General features: G+C 32.8%; 2 protein-coding genes across 2 annotated transcripts; one reads left to right on the plus strand and one right to left on the minus strand.

The window, feature by feature from the left end:
- Positions 1-9,248: 9,248 nt before the first annotated feature.
- LOC122589651 (eukaryotic translation initiation factor 3 subunit G) lies at positions 9,249-10,975 on the plus strand. The gene is made up of 2 exons (XM_043761970.1): positions 9,249-9,669; positions 10,330-10,975. The coding sequence occupies exons 1-2, from the start codon at positions 9,315-9,317 to the stop codon at positions 10,860-10,862; spliced, it is 888 nt and encodes a 295-aa protein (XP_043617905.1). The 5' UTR covers positions 9,249-9,314; the 3' UTR covers positions 10,863-10,975.
- A 4,713-nt stretch (positions 10,976-15,688) lies between these two features.
- On the minus strand, positions 15,689-17,399 carry LOC122587491 (protein phosphatase 2C 37-like). Its single transcript, XM_043759677.1, has 4 exons — positions 16,898-17,399; positions 16,472-16,777; positions 16,255-16,360; positions 15,689-16,153 (listed from the first exon to the last, which is right to left on the minus strand). The coding sequence occupies exons 1-4, from the start codon at positions 17,327-17,329 to the stop codon at positions 15,822-15,824; spliced, it is 1,176 nt and encodes a 391-aa protein (XP_043615612.1). The 5' UTR covers positions 17,330-17,399; the 3' UTR covers positions 15,689-15,821.
- Positions 17,400-18,935: the final 1,536 nt, after the last annotated feature.

Here is an 18,935-nt window from a genome sequence, read left to right on the forward strand (position 1 = left end):
TTAAGTCATTCTTTTTTCACTTTTAATACTTGCGATTGAGGCTACTAGTTACACTTTTATCACTTTTTCGTTATTTGTATTTGTATTGTAATCAAACAAGGACAAACTCGTACCAACCACCAAGTGGGTTGGAAATCAACTTATCAACTGTATGTCCGTATTTTATGTTACTTAATTACAAAATCATCCATTAAGTTAATCAAAAATTACGGTTTTACTTTTTGATTTTAGAGCCCAAGCATTAAATTTTGCCCAAAAGCGTTGATTTTTTTACTAAAAGTGTTGACTTTTTGTCATGTTGATTTTTTTTTTAATCAAAATTATTGATTTTCGGACCAAAAGTGTAGATCGAGGTTAAAAGTTATGAATTAAAATTGTAACTTATAAAAGATATGGATGAAACTTGTAATTTTTAACAAATCACTTGGGCAACTTCTGTAATTAATTTTTTTTTTTTTAATAATATTTATGTTGGATGGAGGTCTACTCAAGTTGTTTTTAACTTGAGGAGTCAAGTTAGAAACATCTTGCCATTAAATTAAAATCAATGGTTAAGTTTCATAATACAACTTTAAATTTTGATTATTGATTATAATTCAATGGTCAAAGTTTTTCCAAATTGACCACTAAAGTTAGAAAACTTACAGGAATCCTTGTTCATTTTTAGGACACAGAGACATTTTGACACCATTTTTACTCAAGTTTTGTCCATAAAATCAACAATTTGATGTACACCAAATGTTTATAAAAATGATAGGTTAACGATTTTACATATAATGATATCTCATATCTTTAATCCTATTTTATTGAGTAAAAGTAATCAATTAAACTGTGTTTCTATTTTTAACCCTTAGAACAATATTATAATATCATCATTGACCAAACCAGACTATCAACAAAATTTTTTAAAATTTTTGCTTTTTACATATATTATTATATATATATATAAAAAGTGAGTATTTGATTGTTAAATATCTAAACTTACATATAAACCCCTCACATGTTAATTTTAAAATTTTATTGTAAAATAGATTAATGATTGAGCTCCATGTATTTTATGTATTAAAATATCAAGATGTAAGGAGTTTTATACCCAAGCTTAGATATCTAGCAATCACATGTTTTCTTTTCTCTAATACTATAATCTCTTTATAAACTAAAAGAGAATATGTTTAAACCTATGTAGTAACTTTTTCTATAAGCCAACTATAATGTCATTTTTCTAAGATATAATCATTATTTAAATAATGACATGTATATATATATATATATATATATTAGTCCTCAGGCCCGTCCATTGGACGAGTAGTCTCAAGATATATTATAATAATTGTGAAACAAAAAGTGTATGACCAATATCACAATTTAATGAATACAAAAGTTAAAGAAGAAATATATGAAAATTAACACCATATAAATATTGATTTCCAGTGTACCTTTTTTTTCTCCAACTTTAGTTAATTAAAAAGAGAAACAAAACATGTATGACTAATATCACAATTCAATCAATACGAAAGCTAAAGAATAAACATATGAAAATTAACTCCATATAATATTGATTCAAGTTGACCTTTTTTTCAACTTTAGTTAAATAAAAAGAAAAACAAAAAAGTAGATAATAATAATAATAAAGATTTTTTATAATATTTAATTATTAAAGGTTTGTCATTTTTTATTAAATATATATTAAAAAATAGAGAATTAATAAGAAAAGAGTATTAGGCTAAAGAAGAGAGATTAGGTGTGTCAAGTGTACTCTCACCCCCTCTTTTAGTCATATTATAGATAGATTAAAATATATATTTCATATTTAGTTATGGATATATATTTGCTTGAATATTGTTTATGTCGTCTTTATCTCTTTTCATATTTTAATAATAAAATATAACAATAAAAATAATTATGTCGTCTTTATCTCTTTTCATATTTATAATTATATTGATTTTTTTTGTGTGTTTATTATGATAATTACTATTACTATTAGGTCGCGTTTGGTTCACAGAATTTGATGGAATCTGATGGAATTGGAATTGAATTTCATTCCTTAGTGTGTTTGGTTGGTTAAAGATGGAGGAATCACATTCCGTTGGAATGTTAACATTCCCTCATTTGATGGAATCTCCATTCCTTGGGGATGGGGGAAGGAATCTCATTCTGTCCCTCACTTGAATCTTCAAAAAATCAAAAACATTTCGTCAAATTCCATTCCTTCAGATTCCAATTCCTTTGAAAGATTCCATTCCTTCTAAAAACATTCCGCGAACCAAACGTGCCCTAGGGAAAAACCAATATGCGGCTAAAAGCATGGATCTTCCATGTTTCCCCTCACAAACTCCCCCCCCCCCCCCCTCCTTGAAAATCACATGTGTAAATACAAAATCATCCCCCCTCACAAACTCATTATATCTAACTAAGTGAGAATAACTTTAGGCTGATGTGAACTAAGTCTTTTGAGTGTTAGTTAAGTTTTTTTCTTATTTATCTTTTTTCTATACTACTTTATAAAGTAAACCCCTTACTATTATTGTTCTATACTACTTAGCATAGTTGTTAACCTCTTACTATTGTTGTTATTATTTGTATCATTATATCTAACTAAGTGAGAATAACTTTAGGCTAGTGTTATTATTCGTATCATTATATTTATCAATTTTTCTATACTACTTTATTTACCCCCTTTAAGTAATTAAGATTTTAAAATGATCATATTATCCTTCTTCTTTATTCACTAATTTAAACATCTTCACCTATTTACCTGTAATGCACTTAATTAAATAAATTATAACATGAATCCTCCAACCCTTAAGAAAGTCATATTAACCTCTCTTACATCAACCAATTTACATTCACCACTACGCTACCACCACCGCCGCCACCACCATCATCGCCGCACATCGCCGCTACCACTGCCGTCATCGCCATACCCTCGTCTCTACCACCATCACTGCCGCATCACACGGACATCCGTCTAGTTTCTTTTTATTAGTGTTTGTGATACCAAATAACGGAAATACTTAGTAAAAAAACATTATTTAAGGACTATATAATGAATAAAAAAAAATCAAACTTTAAACTTAGTCACGTAGTTATTTACGTTATTATCTAGAGTAATAATTATATATCGATTATATCAGTTATTTTACTATGGATATAGTGAATTTTTTTTTTTCATCCTCCGAACTTTAGAAGATCTTAATATATTTACATTTGACTAGATTGTTGTTAGAATATTGTAGTCTTATGCTTCAGATTGGAAGATGAACTATTTAAATTTAACAAACTTTTACGACAACAACTATTTCTATGTAAGGTATGAGTTTAATCTAGTTATAAATAAATGTCTATGTCTATTAAGTATTGTCAATGGTTAAATTATTAGATATTAAATGTCATTTAAATTCGTAATTTGAAATTTACAATATTTGACTTGAAAAAAAAAAAAATTTACCACAACCATGTATAAGTTTTTTTTTAATAATTAATGCCCAATTATTTTAACCTTTTTAAAGCATATTTGGATCAAATTGTTCAACTTAAACACGAATATATTATATATATCTAATTATATTTATTTAATATTTAAAGTATTTTCTTACGCAAATTATTTGCTAAGCAAAATGTGAATAAAGTAAAAGAAAAGATTTGAACATGGCTAGTTTGATGTGATTTTTGTTAGTAGGGTGTAGTTAGTTGCGGATTTAGAATCTTTGACAGCATCATTTTGTTGCTACAATGTAAACGTAAATGAAGCTGTCATGTTGCTCTATATTAAAAACCATACAATATGACTAATTTTTTTTATACGAAAAATAATACCGAACGATTATCTAGTAAAATTCGAGACTTTTAGATGTTGGGTATGTTTGGCAAAAGTAGCTAAAGCTAGAGGTTGGGGTTGGAATTATGGGCTAGGTCTGAAACATAAAGCTAGGGCTGTAAAACTGTAATTTGAATTGTATAAAACTGTTTGGCAAACAAGCTGCAAGCTATAGCTAAAATTGTATAATTACATTAATGGACATAGAATTTTTTTTTTCTTTATAATGAAAAAAGGTAAACACTGCTATTGATTAGATTATCTAGGACAATATTAATTAGAATGAGTAAAGAATATGTATATGCATAGATTAAACTAATTATTCAACAAAGCTTTAAAATGTAAAATTAATTTGTCTTGACTTGGAAAATTGAACTACTGAAACTGGTCAATTTGGCTGAATTGTTACTTTAGTTCTAATGCATATCTTTTTATCTTTGTTCAGATTCAATATACTTTTCTTATTGTATAAAAAGTTATTTTAGTTCGCAATTCAGTGTTTTGTTAATGAACCAATTGTTATGCATAATGTTAATACAATTGTTCAAAAATCAGAACCAAACAATGACGGTAAAGGTCATTGATAATTAATGTCATATACTGCAATATACTAAGGTTAACAATCAATTAGGAGGAGAATAAAAACAATTCGAATAATACATACAGAGTAAATGGAGAAGCCAACAAAGACATGTTTAAAAGAAGAGGAATAAGGCTATTGATTATAGAAAATACAAAAAAAATACAAAAAACCCATTGGAGAGGTGAACATGATTTGTTGGGCAATGGTGTAATTTACTAAATAGGGGATGGGGCTTTTTTTCTAACGTTGCTTCAAGGAGCTTTCATTTAGAAGCCCATTAGGGGTTTTTTTTTTTCAAAATAAAATCTCCAACCTTTTTTTATCCAAACAGGGTTTTATTTTACATACAGAAGCTTTTTTCAAAAGCCTTAAGTTCTAGCCTCTAAAAATCCTCCAAAAAGCCTCTACCAAACACATCCGTCATCTACAAAGAGAAGAAACTAGGATATCTGGGTTGATAAGGGTAGTCAGTTGTTTGATTGGCTGATAGGGGCAATTATAAAAAATTAACTGTTGATTTAACTTTTAAAATGAAAACTTAAATTAGAAGTTGTAACGGTGTATGATCTACATCTCGTCAGTGACGTGCCTAAAAGGGGGGCAAGGGGGGGCTAATGCCTCCTTCAAAATTTAAATTTTGTTATGTAATTTCCAATATTTCATGGATTTTAAAAATATTCTATAAGTTTTTAACATTTTGCCTCCTTTTAGATTTACATTTCATGAAATTTTTAATTTTGTCCCGCCGAAATTTTATCCTAGTACCGCCTCTGCATCTCGTGCTTTTGCATCTCATAGTTTAGAGTACGTGCAAGGCTTTACCATTATATGGTAAGGTATCCCCTTATGTCGAATGTTGTTCAAAAAAAATAAAAAAATAAAATCAGAAGTTGTGTTAGTTGAAAGGAGCTGAATGCCCTTTAGCATCGTCCTACTTCCATCTCAGTAGAACGAGTGAACAACAATTCGATTTGTAAATTTCAAAAAATATTGTAAATGTATATATTCTTAATTACTAGCACTTTGTTAATTGCTTCTTAATAAAATTTCTTTCGTTTAATAAAATAACTCTATTTGGTAAAAACCAGAAGACTTCAACAAGGTTGTGAAGCCATTGTTTCCAACGTTATTAGCTTGAAATCCCTTTGCCTTCGTTCACAAATTGCGAAAAGGTATCTATCTATCAATATCCTTATACATAGTTGGTAAAGCTTAGTGGCTTTTTAACATTTTGCGACCAGGTTTGTGTTTTATTACTTTTATGTGCTTAATAGTTAATTGCTAAATACCAGGCAAGTCAATGTAATGATTTTTGATGCTTTTGTGGTACTTCAAGTCTTCAAGTGATCGATTCTTGCATTCGTAATTTTAACTTTCAGGTCACTGTCAAAGATGTGCGACAATTATGATCGTGGTGAGTTGTGATGGGCGTACGTAATTGATAGAGCAGCCGGAGCTAAAGAGAATCGATGATGCTTCATTCAAGTGTTTGCTTTTGATTTACATTCAAGTGTGTGTTCTTGAAATAGTGCCTAGCTAAATGCCTATGACTGTAAATCTAAATACACATCTTCTATAGTTTTGTATGATAATTAATTACCATCTTGATGTGAATGAAACAACGGACGGGTGTCCATGGCTTCCCGATGACGGGTCAAACGTGTTGGTGGGTTGACGGGTTGGCTGGTCGGTTAACTGATGAGAAGAACCCATTCCACACACATACATGTATATAAGGATTGGTTATTGTAAAATAAGTATTAATGTAAAACAAATAACACAGTATATTAATGCACGATGATTTTCATGATGCACGGTGAATTTTAGTGGAAAAAAAACATATTGTTTTATTTTTTTTACTTTAATTCTTGTTTTATATTACCTATGGGTATCCAATTGTGGTACCGGGGATAAGGTTCCCTCAATTATCTTTTTTTTTTCTTCACATATAGCACAAATATTAAAGATGACCCGCAATCCTCGTCTTTGGCTAGTTAGTTAACCGCGGAGAAGAACCGATTCCACAAAGCGACGTGAGGCTGCCTAGCGTCAGTTGGGATAACAAAGTGATGAACAAACCGATGAGACCAATGGGAAGTGGTCTAATCTATATCTATACCATTTAACAAAGAGAAGTGATAATTGTACCAATTTTTTTGATTAATTTATCACAAAAAACATTTTTTATTTCACACTATACAACCTAGTAGAGCATGATTGTGGTAGATGTGATAATAGTTGTGGTACTAATAGTTTTAACAAAACAAATGGTTACCTTGTTTCTCTTAACTCTCCGCCTTTGAGAAATCAAACTCATCTCCTTTATTAACTAATTTAAAAAACTCCACCTAATATACCTATAATACTCTTAATAAAATAGTTACAATATAGATTCCTCAACCCTTACAATAACTACACTACCACCTTTACACATCAATTACTTTTGCATTCACCACCATTCTCGGCCCACCGCCGCCGCTACCGTCACTATCGCAACCACTTGTCCTCACCACCTCCGCCATTCGTCGTTGCCACCATTACCCCACAACCATTGCATTATGCGGTCATAAGTCTAATATAAATATAAATATATAAGTGAAAGTTGCATTCTTTAATTCTATAAACAAATCATAGGTAAGAGCTAGCAAATGTTTTAACTTAGATAAATTTTCCTTCTTTAGTTTAATGCCATTTCATTTCTACTTCGGGAGGTACTCTAATGATATAAGACTAAACGGAATGTGGATAGGACTTTGCCCGTCCCTCGCCCTTTGTCACCAAAAGTCACCCCCCACACCATCCCCCTTGGGCGACTTTTGTGTTGCACGACCTCCACAGCTCGCCCCTCCCCTCTTTGACCGGCCCACACTCCAATAAATTGTATTATTGTTTTATAGTTTATGTATATTTGATGATTAAAAAAAAATGGTGGAGGTACTTGCAGAAGTGATCGGATGAAGGATGAAGAAGAAGAAGTTGACCCATGTTTTGTCTTTTTTTTTTTTTTTTTACTTTAGTATTAAAGTTTTCAACTTGGACCTTTAAGTTTTCCTTTTAACAACTAAACCCCAAAGTTTTATTTATATATTCTCAAAAATTATACAAATTGTTTTTTTTTTCTTTATGTATTTCTAATTAATAATCTTTATAAAACTAAGGGGCAATTTCATATATGTCCCATTTTAAAGACATAATTTCATATATGTCCAAAGCATGTTATAAAAACATTGTATTTATACATTAAAACTTGCAATTAAGATATATATGAAATTATGTCTTTAAAATGGGATATATATGGAATTTTTCCAAAAACTAAACCGTGTTTTAGCTTATTTTTATACAAATCATATTATTTGTTTAATAATATGATTTTTGTTTTAAATATATAAAAAAAATCAATCATTGCAAGTGTCACATGGCACAAGTCGCCCCCTCTTAAAAATCCACCAATTTCCACCCTTTTTTAGGGCAACTCTTTCTACCTCACATGCCACATGGCGCAAGTCGCCCCCCTCTTTCTTTCTTCCCAATCCTCTTAGGACTCTAAATTCTAAAATATAAAACACACAAAAAAACCCAAATAATTACTCATCGTACTTACTAATATCATCTTTTCTTAGGTAGGCAGGAGTACCAGTCGGGTACGTGGAACCCGATCGGCTACACCACCCCCACCTATCGGGTAGCGATCGGGTATCAAAAATCAGGTAGCATTTTGGGCTAAGTAACCGAGAGGCGGGTAACAAATTTGAACGTTAAAACGCGTGGGTCCCCCCCTAAACGGCTAGTTGACCAGAATTAAAAAAAAACCCTTTTACTTATATATATATATTTATATATATATATACACTAAACCATCTTCAATATATACATAAAACACATATATTTTTCTCCATTCACCTAAATAATCACCACCCCATCGGGTATACAGCAAGTACTTGACGTTTGTAAAAGCATATCCGTATCCTACTGACCCGAAGGAGAAAAGATTCAAGAAGTTACAAGAGGCGGCGAGGAAAGATGTGGAGCGTGCATTTGGCATTCTAAAAGGGAAATGAAAAATTCTTAGGCGTCCTCTTCGACCCATGATCAAAGACAAGATCGGGCAGTTTGTTTATGCGGCTTTTATTTTACACAACATGATCATAAAAGGCGATGGCAGAGCAATCTCACCGGTTCACATAATGGACTCGCCGGTCCAACCAGTGTTCGACGATAGCGTCTTAGGTGAGCTACTAAAAGAAGACATCTATCATCGCTTCGTTATGACCTCACCGAACATGTGTGAGCTCAAGACTTGACATTTTTTGATGATTAGTTTTTTTCCTTAATAATTGTAGTCTTTTTATTTTTATGTGTGTTTTTTTTTCCGTTTATTATGTATTGTTTTTTTATGTGTTGTGTAATGTTTGTTTAAGTTTTAAATAAAATGTTTTAAGTTAATAATATATTTATGTAGGAAAAAATAATTTGAAAAGAAATTGAATTTGGGTAAAAATTGGGTATGTATTGCCAGTGATTTGGGTAAGAATTGAGTAAAATTAGGTAGTTATGAGTTGAAAAGTTTTAATTGAAAGATGATTTGGGTAAATTTGAGTAACAAAATAGTACTCCCTCCCCCCTTACTGATAGACTTTAGAATTTCTGCAACCAACTCATTAAATTAAAATTAAGGTTCTTATTAACAACATCTACTATTCGTACTACAAAATATTCTAAAAAATAGTAACGACGTCGATCCATCCATCCATCCATCAATAATCACAAAACGACATCGTACCAAACTTTATCAACCGTTCTTATATACATATCATTTCATTTAGGACACTACGTACATACGATCCATATTCCAATCATATATATAATCATTCATTCATAATACTATATATCATCATTCATAATACTGACCAGATCATGGCCCTAGAGAGACCCAGATCAGCCCAGAAACAACCAAGCAAACTACGTTGGGGCGAACTCGAGGACGACGATGGTGAAGGGCTAGATTTTTTACTTCCTCCTAAAATGGTGATCGGGCCAGATAGTAATGGGATCAAAAAAGTTATTGAATACAAATTTAATGATGATGGTAATAAGGTTAAGATCACGACCACTACACGTGTTAGAAAATTGGCTAAGGCCCGGTTTAGTAAACGAGCCATGGAACGTCGTGGCTGGGCTAAGTTTGGTGATGCGGTTCATGAAGACGTTGGGTCTAGACTTACTATGGTTTCCACGGAAGAGATCTTGCTTGAACGTCCTAGGGCACCTGGTTTGTTATTTTTTTATGCAAATTTGTGTTTACATAATTTTAATTGCCATATTAATTATGGGTTATTGATGATCTAGTAAGATATAAATGAATATCATGATATTCTAGTGTAATAATCCGTACATTAGTTAAAGTGTTGATATATTCTATTTAGGACAAGCCATGTGATAATATGCAAATTAATACTTTAGTTATAGCATTATACCTCTATATAACAATATTCGGGTTGAATTTGTCTCTGCTTCGACTATTCGGGCAGAAAGCACAACAAGAGTGTGATTATTTCATGTTAGGATTTCATCAAGTATCTGTTATTCGGTTTGAATTTGTAGTTCATGTATTAATCATTATTTCCACAAGGTGTTATTGTCATTGGTAAAGATAAATGGAATATATCGATGAATGACCTTAATTTTGCTGTGTGATTGTATGGAAACCCGGTGACGGAATCAATATGGTAGACTAATTGAGTCGTGCACAAGTTATATCTTTGTAATCACTTGAACAATGTAAAACCTGACTGCTTTTTTTTTTTTCTGCAACTCTACGTTGCGTGTTGGCATTGTTGATATTTTATGGCACGTTGGTATGATCACTTATTCGTATGAGGTCACAGATCTCCATTTTGTTACGGAATCATGTGTTTATTTGTTTTTACAGGTTCAAAAGCAGAAGAGAAAGGTGCAGGAGACACTTTAGGACAATTGGGAAAAGGCGGTGCAGTTCTTATGGTATGCAGAACTTGTGGCAAAAAAGGTGATCATTGGACATCACGGTGTCCTTATAAGGACTTAGCCCCATCAACTGACTCGTTTGTGGATAAACCACCTGGTTCAAACCCATTTGTACCTTCTGGTTTAACAAAGGGTGCATACGTTCCACCCAGCATGAGAGCGGGTGCAGAGAGGCCTGCTGGTTCAGATATGAGGCGTAGGAATGAAGAGAACTCAGTCCGGGTTACTAATCTCTCTGAAGACACTCGTGAGCCTGATCTGCTGGAGCTTTTTAGAACTTTTGGACCAGTGAGCCGTGTGTATGTAGCCATTGACCAGAAGACTGGGGTGAGCCGGGGGTTTGGGTTTGTCAATTTTGTGAACAAGGATGACGCAGAAAGGGCTATTATGAAGTTAAATGGTTATGGGTATGATAATCTCATTCTACGAGTGGAGTGGGCTACACCAAGAGCTAACTAAATTTGAAAATCCCCTTGCAGAATCATTAAAAATGTTAGTAGAATCTACATTATTTATATTTTTTGATCTTTCATTGAAGTTGAAATCCTCTTAATAAAGTTTAGATGACCTTACTAACATGTCTGTTTTTTTTATTGTTACTTGATGATGATTAATTAGGAAAACAAAGATAAGATAACAATCTAACTAGGCGATTAAGGAAATTCCCATTGATAATACACTATTAGACAAGCGTCGCTATAGACATTTCTCTGATCATTTCCTTAAGAATACATTGCAAAACACGCGGAAGATATGTCTTACCTGATTGCAATGAAACTACCATCTTAATAAGGAGATAAACTATTGAACAATTGCTTGAACATAGCACCTATTGTAATCCGATTTGCAACTGACCTTGAACATAAATCACTAAACTTCAATGCTTGAACTTGAAAAAACTTGATGTTGTTTGCTGTGGAGAACAGAACACACACTCTTTCTAATCTATCTTGACTAAACTTGTGCTAAGCGTTGAACTTCGAGAGGCTTGATTATGTCATACGAAGTATGTAGTAATAAACAAAGGCTTGATTATGACATTAAAAAGCGTTGGAAGGGTTGTGACCAAAACCGTTGTATGGAACTTGAAACAAAATATATTGCTTGCATTGAAGTTTAGAACTTAAAAGACTTTAAAATTCCATTTCACTTGGTCCTCACTTGAACCTGATCTATGTATCCAAAGAATGTTCATACAATGAAAACATGCCACCTCTTTTAATTTGTTAATTAAATCTTGTAAAATTTATTGGAACCATAGAACTTCTTTTCAATATAAACATTATTCCATATTTTTGGGATCAATGGAGAAAGTTATAAACCCAAGTAAGTTGTTGGAGTTAGTATTAACGGGCCGATGGGTTAGTATGAGGCTATGAGCAGTCTCTCTTTATAACGGGCCACTAGGTTAGTACGAGCAGGCACTGTTTTTAATGGGCCAATGGGTCAGTATGAAACTATGAGCAGTCGCTCTTTATAACGGACCACTAGGTTAGGACGAGTAGTCACTGTTTTTTAACGGGCCAATGGGTTAGTACGAATAGTCACTCTTTATAACGGGCCAATGGCTTAGTATGAGCAATCTTAGTTTCTCGAAACATATCGTTAGGAGCCAGTTTTCTCTTTAATTTTCTTTTTTCAAACTTAAATATGCTCATTTGAGTCATTTCTAATCTTAGTTACTTCATATTTAGCATCTACTTATTCCAATTTTCACGTTCCTATTTAGGCTAAACATATATATCACGTTACAAAAACCTTTAACTACTGCATGAGAAGGTAAACCATCCCATTTTCATGAAACACACATATAAAACCACCACAACCAACACCGTAAAACGCACAAACCAAACAGCTAATCCACCAAATCCATAGTGACAATGGACAACAGAAGAAAGAATATTGGCACTGGTAATAACAGCGCTAGCGGTGGTTCTAATTTCCAAATGCCGCTTCACTACCCAAGGTACACAAAGGAGGAGTACAAGGAGTTACCCGAGTGGATGCTTGACCAGTTACTAGCACAATATGGTCTTTCTTCCAATGGCCACCATGATTTAGAGTCCAAAAGGGAGTATGCAATGGGTGCATTCCTTTGGCCAGCACAACGCTCGTCGCCTAGTAACTATCATGATCAGCTAGCTGAACAACGATACCGCCCAAATGGAAAGATTATCTCTGCTTCACCAAGCGTTTGGTCATTCCTACGCAAGAAGAAAGTCTAGCTAACAACTACTATATGTACTATTTATGAATAAAGTAGTGAATTAAGGTGTATTGCCTCAACAACAATAAAAAAAAAAAGTGAAGCAAGAAATAAGTGGATTGAGTATCTAGATTTTTATGTGATTTAAAAATATGAATCCTTTATTTCGTGCTATATCTATATATTTGTCATTCTTAGGATGTCATCTCTCCGAATTTAAGAAGGTGAATTACAAATTATTAAGGTTAAGGTTGAAAACTTTAGATGAAGTTCTTTTTTATTGGAATAGATTTGAGAGTACTATGTACTAGTAAATCACTATCAAGGTGATCTAGTGGTTAGGCGCCAGGTTTTTTGATAAGATGTTTTAAGTTCGAAACCTCTTTATGTTAACCTTTTGGGTGATCAGAAAAATAGCTCGCAAACGCGTATGGGAAATTTGGAAGACCCTTTTATTAGATCGTATATATCTATAGACTATAGTCAAATTAGACTCATGATATTGGCATAACCTGTAGGAAAAAAAATATCATCCGTTTTCGGATACCTTTGAGATCTCCCAACCTAAAGGCTTTATTCAGAGGTGGGTCTTTCAACCGCCTACTCTTTCGATGAAGGATGCACTACAAGAGAATAGGTACTAAAGATATTAAATGGGGGGATTTCGCCGATATTGAGTCAACTATAAATTACTCATCTTGCTTGGAACCGTCGTTGTGTATGAGAAAGAGGGCTTCTACCTATGTTTGGTTGGGAAAAGGGTGTACTCTTTTGGCCCCTTATAGATGTAGCCCTTTATTTGAAGGATTATGGATCCATTAAAAGTGGGTTAAAACGTTAAGTTAGTCATAATGGCCCTACGCGACTATGACTTTTATGTTGGGATTAAGTATATCATGCTTATACAGTTCGAGTCTCGTGAGTGCTTATCCCACATGAATATAGACAACAGATACATTCTTATTAATTATTATATATATTCGTTGACTCGTTGTATCTTGTATGTACCTAAACAGTTATTGCACTAGTTTTATTTGAAATTTTAGTCCAGAAACTGAGAAAAGAAATTTGGTGACCAAATTTACTTCAAAACTTATTCTCAGTCAATTAAACGAAAACAGATTAGATTTTTGGAATTTGTTTAGATGAAACTTAAGTAAGTGATCTAGTGATTTTGTTTGGAAAAGTTATTGATATGTTATTTGTTGATGATGATGATGAAGATCTGGAGGAAAAATATATATCAAAAGTAATTATTTTGGTCCTTTTGTAAGGGAAAGACTAGATTACCCATCATGTGTAGGTCACGTGATGGGTAATTTAACGTCAGTTTGAAGTTTGGACCAAAACTGTTTACGGAACAAACTTATTTGGATTAAAACTGTAATTTATGAAACTTATGAATGAAAACTGCAAGTGACAGTCCAGAGACGATTTCTGTAATTAACTCTAATAATAATAATAATAATAATAATAATAATAATAATAATAATAATAATAATAATAATAATAATAATAATAATAATAATAGAAGATTTACTTTTATGAAGTTTCGTAATCAATACTTACCATATAGGATTAGTAGAAGTTACTAATAATTGTAGGAAACTAATAGATATCCTAGTTTAAATAATAACAAAGTAATTTATTAAATAGGTTTTTTTTAATGAATATGACTAAAAAGACACTTTTCATTTTAATATAGCATCACATGTCGATTAAAAGAGGCTACAATCATGTTTTAACTTATTGATAGATATGATATTATTATGATATATATATATATATATATATATATATATATTAAATAAATCAAACCATGAAGAGGTCATACTCCATAGTTGACAATGAAATAACCTACTTACTAATTTAAGTGCACATTGGTTATAATAATTCTCTTTTTCTTCGATCTGTTGAATTGCACATATCTTTCATATACCGATCGAAGATAAAAAACTACTCGGACCAAAATAATCAATACTCAATAGTATTAAAGGGAAACATTCTCAAAAGTTGTAGTAAAGTTGGAGAAACGGTCAAAATTGGGTCTTAGTAACTTTATACCCATCCAACACAAAAGTAAACTTTTTAGGGTGTTGCCAGAAGTCGATTGACACGGACGCACCCACATCTCCGTTGCTGCCTTTATAAAAAAATAAAAAATCATCCCTAAATTTTATCCAAAGCTTAAATTTTTTAACTTTCCTAAGAAAATTTAAAAACTATATTAGAAAACTTCGGTCCGTATTTAACCACAATAAACAATACATAAGATTATTTCCAATGGAGGCGTCCTTAGGTGTCCTTAAATATCCTTTGTCGTTAAAGCTTATTCAAAACTAATGATTTTTTCATGCATGCCTTTAGCTAAGGGCATGCCCTTACCTAATATATTTTTGTTTTTATTTGGAGGAGAAATAATATGTAAGGATATCTATCGATATTTGTATAGTTGGAGATAAAATTATAAGATTTGAAAAATTTATAAAGATGTATAAAGATTTGTAAAGATATGATATAGCAACTCAAGAATACCTAAGGACTTCTAGGCGTCCTTAGCATCGTAGATAGCCTAAACTTTGGAAGAAAAACAAAACCATTTCGATTTAATTGTTAAATATTTTGATGACTCAGCTGGCTGTCATTATCATAGTTATATTTAATTAATGTTCTCCTTTATGAGCTAACGTGGAATCCAGCACATACACATTGACGTTATTTTCTGGACCAAAATATCAAAACTGTACACTTGGCTTCATATTTTTCTAACATCTGTCCTCGTTTTTATCATATCCTCGAATCCTTTGTGGGTCCCTGATTCTCCCACCTGATCTTTTCATGCATCCATTACCCACTACTCCACCGTGGCACCGTCCATCTTAATCAATTTATGTTCTCCCTTTCATTCATACATCATCTTATTAAATTTATTAAAATATCTAAACTAGCCAGCATCAGATTCAATTCAAACACTCTTTAACTTTTAACTTGAACTTTCAATATTAAACGAAGAAATCAAATAAAACTATACATGTGTGGTGTTCGTAAACAAAATGCATATATATTTGTCACAAATTGATGATATAACAATTAACAATTGATTAATTGATGTTAATAATATGAATTACAATTGTAAAATAAACATCAAACAACATATACTCATATTTAGATCTAAACTTTTTCCATATGATCCATGATTTTTCCTTTTCATGTCATAGATTTTTCCTTAAATCAACCACAACGACGCTCACATTATCTGAGCTTCGTCGTGCCAAAGCTAACTTGGTCAAAAGTATAGACGCATCCAAACACGCCTTATCAGAACTCTCACCACCCGCGACATTTTCACTACCCGATGGAGACCTGATAGGCGACGGGGGGTTTTGCGAGTTCAAACACATCCTCGCAACACCACATGCAACGTCGTTTGAGACTACGTCCCATAGCCCATCGCTAGCCAAAATTAGGCACTCGTCTTCGGATGTACGTTCCGTTACGGTCACTTCAGGTTCCGGTATCACATAAGGCTTCAAATAATTATCACCTATATATGTAAACAAATCATATTAATGTCACAACCAAACAACAATTACAAATTTACAATGTATGTAAAACCAAACATCTAATCCAAGTCAAATTAATTACCAATTGCTCTAGACATTGCTAGTACACCCAAAACTCGAGCGCCGTCCCAATATATAACTCGCCCTCCGGCTTCCTCTATTCTAGCTAGTTCATCCGGTCGATCTGGCTATATACATTAAAAATTCAAAATCATCAATTAAATATGATTGATTCAGATTCATGAAATATTTTTTAAGACTAATTAATTAAATATTTGTATATGTGTATATATACATACCTTGTGATCTGAGGTGAGGGGGATTGCAGTGCCGTTCCTGCACAGAACGGCACGCGAATCCCCACAATTCGAGACCACAATCTTGTCGGGAGCGACCACGGCAACGACCGCGGTCGATCCAACCGTGTCGCATTGAGGAGTTTGAAGCTCGCAACGACAATTCGACTTCGGATCGCCTTCGTCCCACTTACTCACCTCCTTGTCCATTTTCGAGAAGCTTTTGGCCATCGTTTCTTTCCATTCCTGACTTCCTTCCAACTCGCTTTTCACTATCTCGTGCATTCGATCTTTGCATTTCATCGCCACCTACACACATATAATAAACACAATCCAAACATATTAATTATTACCTTGTTTTTCAATCCCTTTTTTTTAGATAAAAAAATCGATTACTAAATATATAGATATTAGATAGATTTGTATTACATGTGAGCAACCATGGCCGTCAAAAACACCATAAAAGTGCATATCATCATAAAACAAAGGCTTAACAGCCACCGCATCTTCCATATCTCGACGCCGCCCACAAACCGTCGTGACCCCAAATCTCGATTCATTCTGATCACTCGAATTCTCAACAGCAGGCGCCGCCGCCTCCGATAAAGACTTATCACAAGTATTCAAAATTTCTTTTTGTAACTCGCGTGAAATTAAAACATCATCATAAGCCTTGGTCTCAACACCTTTTTCTAATTTTCTTCGTTTTATTATGCCGCTGTCCGCAGCCAAAGTATCGGCTGCGGGAGCGGCTAATAGCTTTAGTTGGTGAATCTCCAACCGGCGGCGTCTTGCGCCGCTGGACTCGACATGCGAGGGAGCTTCTGTCTCACCAACTATTTCACAACACATACCCGCCATATCCCAAAATCACGTTTAAACACAAAAAATACTTACAACCTTGCAAATATATTATATATATATATTATGTGTTAAGAACCAATTTAAATTAAAATTGGAACATAAAGACATAAAACAAATGGAAGTTAATATTGAAAATGAAATTTTTGGAAGACCATTACCAATAATACCGGGCAGAATGGGGGTGGTGGGGAACGGGCAGCTGCCCGGCACCGACCCGGGCAAGTCTTTTCAAGTTGGTACGATGTAGATGGCTGACACGAGGATGAATTCGGGCTGTTGATTAAACAAAAAAAAATCTTTTTGGTGTTTGATACGATAGGTTGCCACGTGGAAAAATGTTTAGCATTGGGGGGTGCGTGTCCCAATAAGAAGTGGACAACGTAGGATTTAGGGAACAAGTTTCCTTTACTGACACGAATGTGGTCCCAAAAGGACGGCCCAACCCGAATTTCATTCAGATTTTTATTCAATTATTATAGAGAAAACGATTTAGAAAAATAAAATAAAATTTGTATGATATACATACGATTAGTGATGTCCATGGGACTTGTATACTTGTAAATCGTTCTCTACATGTCATGATATTGACGCAATGTTAATGTCGATTCCATTGCTAGTACCTATCTCTGCCTATCATTTCTTGCTACTTTGGTCTCAAATTATATGAACCAACAAAAATAAGTACAAGTCCCGATTTTATTTTCCATTTAATACTCGTAATGTTTTCTATTATGCTATTACGATATAAAGTTGTGTACTACATAAAAATAATTTGGTAGAGTCAACTTTCTCATAAAAATTGGGAGGTTAATAATTTTCACATTGGGACAATTAATTAATTTATTTATTTTGCATCAAATTATGTATGGAGTAGAAAAATAATGCATTTGAATAAAAATGTGTAACTTTTTACTGTAAGTTTTCATCCAACATGTCATGATTGTATAGATTATGTTAAAAGCATAGATAAAAGAAAAGGCTATTTAGCCAGAGGCAGAGATGGATTGTCCAGAAATGAAGTTAAATTCACGATAATCAAACAAGGAAGTAAGCCGGAAATATTGTTTTCTCATCTACACCATCATCATATCAAAGAAGGATCATCCGTTAATTCTTTACAATTCAGTAGTTTTTAACTTTTTATAACTTAATTAATCCATGTATGAATATCAATTACTTTAAAAATATAATTTACTTGCCTTTTATAAAACGGGATGTAACACATACAATACAAGTTGTTCATAAAACTAAAGATTAGTTTGGAAACTATGATACAGGCATAACATCTTTTTCATATGCAAGCTAAATTATCATATATATATATATATATTGTTAGCTTTTATATTTGTTAGTACGTGTTTTGTAAATATAGATTAGTAATGTCCTTGTTATTTAGCTTGTTTAGATGAAGGGTTTATCATGTAATTCACCATGTACTTATTTGTAATTATGAGAGGGGGTTTAAGTGCAATTTATATGCCTATATAAACCCCCCACATGGAATAATACTAAACCTTTTGCACCATATATTAATTATAGTTCTAATACCTACTTTCTCTCAAATGCCTACTTTCCTTATTTTCCTTAAAAGGTTCACTACACA

The sequence above is a fragment of the Erigeron canadensis genome, chromosome 2 (assembly GCF_010389155.1).
Source record: "Erigeron canadensis isolate Cc75 chromosome 2, C_canadensis_v1, whole genome shotgun sequence".
NCBI classification, from domain to species: domain Eukaryota; kingdom Viridiplantae; phylum Streptophyta; class Magnoliopsida; order Asterales; family Asteraceae; genus Erigeron; species Erigeron canadensis.

Excerpts from the sequence above, each read along its gene's own strand:
- LOC122587491 (XM_043759677.1), bottom strand. The coding sequence starts at position 17,329 with ATGGCGGGTATGTGTTGTGAAATAGTTGGTGAGACAGAAGCTCCCTCG. Across the intron at positions 16,361-16,471 it reads CCCTCACCTCAGATCACAAG|CCAGATCGACCGGATGAACT; the intron begins GTATGTATATAT and ends TAATGTATATAG. Across the intron at positions 16,154-16,254 it reads AGCAATGTCTAGAGCAATTG|GTGATAATTATTTGAAGCCT; the intron begins GTAATTAATTTG and ends TTACATATATAG.
- LOC122589651 (XM_043761970.1), top strand. The coding sequence starts at position 9,315 with ATGGCCCTAGAGAGACCCAGATCAGCCCAGAAACAACCAAGCAAACTA. Across the intron at positions 9,670-10,329 it reads TGAACGTCCTAGGGCACCTG|GTTCAAAAGCAGAAGAGAAA; the intron begins GTTTGTTATTTT and ends TTGTTTTTACAG.